The sequence below is a fragment of the Scylla paramamosain genome, chromosome 18 (genome assembly GCF_035594125.1).
Source record: "Scylla paramamosain isolate STU-SP2022 chromosome 18, ASM3559412v1, whole genome shotgun sequence".
NCBI lineage: Eukaryota > Metazoa > Arthropoda > Malacostraca > Decapoda > Portunidae > Scylla > Scylla paramamosain.
In genome coordinates this window covers 4,642,783-4,650,000 of record NC_087168.1, presented here as the reverse complement: position 1 = coordinate 4,650,000, position 7,218 = coordinate 4,642,783, and the positions used below count along the sequence as shown (strand labels likewise).

At 37.5% G+C, this 7,218-nt stretch overlaps 1 protein-coding gene across 1 annotated transcript in view; it reads right to left on the bottom strand.

Moving 5' to 3' along the window:
* Positions 1–4,804, bottom strand: part of LOC135108962 (uncharacterized) — a 55,201-nt gene extending 50,397 nt beyond the window's left edge. Inside the window, exons 1-3 of the mRNA XM_064019863.1 lie at positions 4,795–4,804; positions 4,318–4,419; positions 2,182–2,202 (exon numbers count right to left, since the gene is read on the bottom strand). Coding sequence (XP_063875933.1) covers positions 2,182–2,202; positions 4,318–4,419; positions 4,795–4,804 — 133 coding nt within the window. The remainder of the gene's footprint in view (positions 1–2,181; positions 2,203–4,317; positions 4,420–4,794) is intronic.
* Positions 4,805–7,218: the final 2,414 nt, after the last annotated feature.

The following is a 7,218-nucleotide window of genomic DNA, read 5'->3' as shown; positions in this document are numbered from 1 at the left end:
TCAAAAATAAAAAATAAAAATAAAACTGCTTCATGCTCAGTTTTTTTTTTTTTTTTTTCTTGACAAACATTATTCATTTGGTGTCCGGGTCACGTTCCTTCACCAGTTTCCTTGTTACTCACTGTCCCTCACTCCTCATCATCTTCTCAGCCTTCATGCTCTCCTTGGTTTAGCCTCTTCGTCACTCAGCTCTACATTCCAGTTTTATCATCATTTCTTAACACTCATTCCTCTTCTTCCTCCTCACATTACTGTCTTGTCATTCTCAACCATTTTCTTCCCCCTTCACGCCTCTCGTGTTTTGACTCTATCCTTATCTACATATTTACACTATTATTATTATCATTACTTTTTTTTTTATTTTTACTCATCGTCGCATTAATGACATACTTTTTTTTCCCGCTTTCATTTCTTCCCAGGCTCCCGTATCGCCACACGCACGCCCGCTTCTGTCCCGCAGCCTCGCCCTCCTTGTGAACCCTGTGAACTGGGTGGCTTCAAAGAAAATGGGCCTCTGCCGCTGGGCGTCAACAGTCAAGGGATAATTGAGGTATTTTTAAATGGTCTGCTGCTAATTTTCTAACCAAGCCTTGTCTGACCCTGTGTTGTCCTTTCTCTTCCAGGATTTGAACCTTAAGTTGCATGATTAAGATATTACAAGCCGGAGTTTTACATATTTTTTTTTTTTTTTTATGGCGTTAGTTGTTAACTGTGGTCACTGAATCAGATGAATTATTTGAGATATTATTCGCAGAGTAATTCGGAATATTTCACTGCCTGTTGGATCTATCACAGGAAAAGGCTTCCATTTCAAGATTAAACTTTTCTTATGAAGAGTGGTTAAGCTAAGACTGTTCACACGCATTACAGGAAGCTGTGTGTGTGCTGCGGAACAATAGTAAACAAAAATTATTGCTAGTGTTTTGTTTGGATCACTGGCTCTTACTAGGCTTGACAAGAAGGGCATTACGTAAATAATGTCTCCTTATTACCAAGTGTGTGTGTGTGTGTGTCCTCTTATTCTCCTTTCTTTCTTTTCTATGGGTTTTTCTCTCAATCAGTCGGTCATTCATTTAGTCAGCCAGTCAGTCAGCCACCTGGTCTGCCTGTTTGTCTGTACTTCACTGTCTTCGTCTCTCTCTCTCTCTCTCTCTCTCTCCTCACGCACCCTGTTATTCCTTTGTTTCAACGCTAAACAGCTGTTGTCTCGCTGATAATAGGATAAAGGGGGTAGGTAACATTCCCTATTTCATGTGTGTGTGTGTTAGTCTGTGTCTGTTCCCGTGTTTTTTTTTTTTTTTTTTTTTTTTTTTTTTGCTTTGAGTGAAGGTTCGCGGTGCTTCCTCCTGTGCACGTCCCAACCTAAAAGAGACGGTGATTGTTTCATTTCCGATAAAAGGGGAAAAGTTGAAGAAAGCGACTATCGGCAAGCAGTGTGTGTCTCTTGACTGTTCGTCTTTGTCTTGCTGCTGTTGTGTGCCTCGCTAAAAGCTTCATGCTGGGCTCCCTTCATTACCTAACAAAAAAAATATATAAATAAATAAATAAATAAATAGATAAAAAAAAACAAATAAATAAATGCTCTGTTTTCTCTGTTATTGTTGTTATTGTTGCTGTTGTTGTTGTTGGTGGTGGTGGTGGTGGCTAGTTATTGTTGTTGTTGTTGTTAGTGATGGTGGTGGTGGCGACTGTTGTTGTTGTTGTTGTTTTTGTTATTGTTGTTGATGTTGTTGTTGTTGCTGTTGTTGTTGGTGGTGGTGGTGTCAACTGTTGTTGTTGTTGTTGTTGTTGGTGGTGGTGGTGGTGGTGGTGGTGGTGGTGGTGGTGGTTGTGATGGCGACTGTTACTGTTGTTGTTGATGATGTTGAGTTAGGAAGGAGTGTGTTGTGAGAAGGGGCAGGAAAAAGTGAGAGGCGGGTAAGGGCAGGAAGGAGTGCTGGCAGGTAGTGGCCGCGAAGGGGCTGCTAGCTGGCTGGTGGGGGGGAGGGGAGCTGCTGGCGGAAAGGGGATCGGAAGGAGTGGCTGCGGGTGGTGGGGAGAGGAGTAGGAGAGGGGAACGGAGGCGTCTCAGATTGACACAACAGAGTGGCGTTCAGTTTGAGAGCGTGGCAGGTGCAGTTTCCCCGGCCAGCGGCATGATGGGACTTAGAAAACATGCAGATCTTTCTGTACACAACCCACCTGTGGCTGTACACCTGGCGGCTACTCAACACACCTGTACACTACTGGTAGCACACTTCGGGAAAGGCTTGGCCAATCGTGGTTATCTTGACCACCACTAAGTCTTTGAGGAGGAACACAATGCGATACACACGCGCACCACACAAGATACGCCGCCACACTGGCTGCAGACTGAGCGGCGTCCCTTTGGCTCAGTGTTTCGAGGCCGTTCGGTACTTGAGCGACACACAAAGGTATACTTAATATACAGGGACTTGTTCATCCAACGAACACACTCATATCCACCAAAAAGAAACAAAAAAAGCCAGAGGGAAGAAAATGCACTCCATTTTTTGTTGAGTCACAACAGCAATGATGGATACTGTGCAATTACCAGTAGTGTAGATAATGACTGAAGGAAAACTGACCAAATATATGGTACCCACCCACCCACCTACTCATCCACACACACACACACACACACACACACATCATAACCAATATGTAATTTTTCGTGAATATTCTCATAGTGTGAAGAAGCAGGAAGGGAGAGGAGGAAGAGGTACAGGAGAGAGAGAGAGAGAGAGAGAGAGAGAGAGAGAGAGAGAGAGAGAGAGAGAGAGAGAGAGAGAGAGAGAGAGAGAGAGAGAGAGATTGATGAAGAGGAGGGAGGGAGAGAGGGAGAGGGAGAGGGAGAGAGGGAGAGGGACCAAGAGTAAGTAAGTAAGTAAGTAAGTAAGTAAGCTTTATTGTCACATTGAATTACATACAACATGAAAATCTTCTTGGCTTGCTCAGTAGCTCATCCACATAATATAATATAATATACTAAAAATAATACATCATTAAAAATACACACTCACACACATAAAACAAAAGTTAGCGGGAAGCAAAGGAATTGAAGAGATCTATACTCTTAGGAATAAAGGTATTTTTAAATCTAGTAGTTTGCAGCTTTGGGAGGGCAAGTCTTTTACCAGATCTCAGGAACTTGTATTGGCAGTACAGTGGATGCTGGACATCATTCATAATTTTATTTAGTTGTTTTATCACTATCATAATATATATATCATCTAGGGAATCAGTTCTAGCTTTAAGTTTACCAGCGTTCTTTACAATTCTTTTGAGTTTATTTCTATCTTTACATGTTAAGGATCCATACCATACTGTAATAGCAAAGCTCAAAATGGATTCAATTACTGATTTATAAAATAGTGATAATATTGATTGATCTATATCGATGTTTTTCAATATTCTTAGAAAATGAATTTTCTGTTTACATTTTTTGTATAATTTAGTTGTATTTGAAGATCCTGTTAATTTGTCATTAATTATTACGCCAAGATATTTATATTCATGTACTCTTTCAACTTGCTCATTGGCTATGACTAGTGGATCTGGAATTGTGTTAATTATACGGAAATCAATTATCATTTCTTTTGTTTTCTTTACATTTAGATTTAAAAAGTTATTATTGGACCATGTAACAAAGTCTTCAACTTGCTTCAGGAACTCTCGTGAATCATCATTACTGATTTTTCCCACTATTGCCGTGTCATCTGCATATTTGATTATAGAACAACTTTTATATTTACTTCTGCAGTCATTTGTGTACAATACAAAAAGTAGTGGAGCCAGAACACAACCTTGGGGTGCCCCTGTATTTGTTATAGCAATGTCTGATTTAACATTTTTAAGTTTTGTATATTGTGAACGCATTGTTAGGTAACTATGTATCCATTTGATGAGTTTTCTGTTTACATTTAATGCTAGTAACTTTTGTAACAATATGTGGGGTTGAATGGTGTTAAAAGCGCTACTAAAATCTATAAAAAGAATGCGAACCTGTGTATTTCGATTCTCTAAGTGTTCATGGATAGGGTGAAGTAACGTTAATATAGCATCTTGAACACATCTGTTTTCACAATAAGCAAATTGAAAGTTATCTCGCTCTGAGTCTAAATATTTACAGAGATGTGGTTTTACAATGTGCTCCAAACATTTCATAAGAATTGGGGTTAGTGCGACAGGTCTTAAATCATTTAGTTCTTTTGGGTTGTTGGTTTTAGGCACTGGAATAACTTCAGATTTCTTCCACACATCTGGAATTACGGACTGATCAAGTGAAGCTTGGTAAAGTTTACAAACTGGATTAACAAGTTGTTCTGCACAGTTTTTCAATAACCTTGAACACCAGATGGCGCTGCACGTCGGCTGCCATGGCTTCAGAGCTCTCCACATTTCTATGTTTTTCTAAGGCTATTTTAAACGGAAACTTATCATAAAGATATGTTACAGTGCGTGGTGTGCTGGGGATCAAGATAGATACGCCTGTGAAGATGCTGAGTGAATACATCATGTTATTTTGGGTGGTGATAGCTATTGTGGCGGTGGCGGCCACAGCTGATCATGTAAACACATACGACCGACAACAACTACTGGACCTACGCCTGCAAGCAAACACCCTGCCGCCAGCAACTTTAGACACCGTCAAGTGGCTAAATGAATTAATCAACGGCCAAAACGCCATCCAGGAAAATTCATACGTGAAGAAAAACAAACGGAAAAGAGGTAAGAAGGGTGGAATCCGAGCAAGATTGAGAAGGAGAGGCACTAAGACTAAGACGCCGCTACCTGCTGTCATGTTCGGAAATGTTCGGTCAATAAGGAACAAAATAGACGAATTTTCTGCAAACTGCAAATATCTAAGGGACTTCAGAGAAAGCAGTTTCATATCACTAACGGAGACATGGCTTCAAGATAAAGATGTAGATGAAACAGTAAACATAGATGGATTTTCATTAGTGAGAGCAGACAGGAAGGACACAGTGAAGCAGAAAGGAGGTGGAGTCGCTGTATACGTGAACGATAGATGGTGTACACAAGTGAACGTGAAGGAACGTTTTTGTTGTGAAGACCTTGAATTTTTAGTAATAACATGTCGGCCATTCTATCTTCCTCGCGAATTCAACAACGTGATAGTTATAACAGTGTATATTCCGCCACAGGCCAATGCATCGGTTGCAAGTGAGAAGTTACAAAATTGTGTACAAAAATACGAAAATAATAATCCTGAAGGAGTTATCATAGTTCTAGGTGACTTCAATCATTGTAACTTTCAGTCAAGTGTGCCCACATATCAACAAACAGTGACGTGTCCCACAAGAGGAAATGCTACACTAGACAAAATGTTCTGTAACATTAGGAATGGATATCGTGCCTATCAAAAACCAAAACTAGGTGATTCTGACCACAATATGGTGTTCCTTGCGCCATCATACTTGCAAAAACTTAAATGTGAAAAATACGAGAAAATTAGTGTGCAAAACTGGAAAAATAACGAAAAGATCATTCTTCAGGGATGTTTCGAATGTACAGACTGGGATGTATTATTCTCGGATACAGAAAGTATTAATTATAACTTAGACGTATTCAATTCCTATGTAAATTTTTGTACTGAAATGATAATACCAATCAAGGAAGTAAATATATATCCAAATAGCAAACCGTGGATTAACTCCAGTGTAAAACTATTAGTTAAAGAAAAGAAAAGAGTTTTCGCAATTGGTGATAGAAATAGAGGTGCAGATATTCAAAGACAACTAAAAAGGGAAATAAAAGATGCCAAATATGCGTATAAAATTAAGATAGAAAATCATTTTAAATCTAACAAACCAAAAGATGCCTGGAATGGTGTGAAAATGTTGTGTGGTTCTAAGAAGAGAAAACAGAGAATAGACCCGTCAAATCCTCAAGAATATGTAAATGAATAAAATTCTTTTTACTCTAGATTTGATATCCATGATTTTAATGAAGAATGTAACAATATTATGTCACTTGCAAATAGTATTGAGTCAGACCATATAACTATCACAGAAGATACATGACGCTCTTTGAAACGAATTAAGTGTGGTAAAGCTGGTGGTCCAGATGGTATAGGTTCCATATAGGTGAGCGTTTATTTAAAAACTGAACATGAATTTTTATTTGGCATTTTATTTGTTGCTTATTTTGTTTTTTTGTTTATTTATTGAATTGTTTTGCATAATTAGAAAGAAAATGCTTTTGTTATTATTATAATAATAATAATAATAATAATAATTATTATTATTATTATTATTATTATTATTATTATTATTATTATTATTGTTGTTGTTGTTATTGTTGTTGCTTTTATAATTTTTGTTATTAGCATGTAAAGGAATTTTACTTTTCTTCTTCTTTACTATTTCTTCTTCTTCTTCTTCTTCTTCTTCTTCTCCTTCTTTGTTACTTTTCCTTCCATTTATTTATTTTTTTTTTGTTTATTTGTTTATTTATATATATCTAATTATTCACTTATATTTTTGTGAACTTATTAGTAGTACTGGTTCATCTCTCTCTTTATTTATCAACACACGTGGCAGGATAATGCTCTCTCGTTATTGGCTGCTGCCTGGCCAATCAGGGCTCAGGAACATTTGAACCAACGTCCTTTTAACCACTACCACCACCACCACCATCATCAAAAACAACAACAACAACAACAACAACAACAACAATAATAATAATAATAATGATAATAATAATAATAATAATAATAATAATAATAATAATAATTTCAGTTATATGAATTATATATTCATAGAAAGCTCAACTGTTTTTTTTATTTTTTTGTGTATTTTCTGTGTTTTGTGTACGTAAAAAACAGTGCCCAGATCACTTCTAGTAGTAGTAGTAGTAGTAGTAGTAGTAGTAGTAGTAGCGGTATTATTATAATTATTAATATTAGTAGTAGTAGTAGTAGTAGTGGTAGTAGTAGTAGTAGTAGTAGTAGTAGTAGTAGTAGTAGTAGTATAGAGCGTTGTGTAGGAGGGAGATGTTTGCAGGAATTGTTAAATAAATGGTACAGGAAGAGTCACCAACACTTCCACATTTTAAATAAAAACTGGTAATTATTTGCAAGTTGCAAGTCCAAATGTGTGCGTGGCATTCATGTTGAAATGGTTGCAAGCTATTACTTGTCAGTTTGTATCTGTTGAACACACTGAGAGATGATCGCAACCACCGCACAAACAC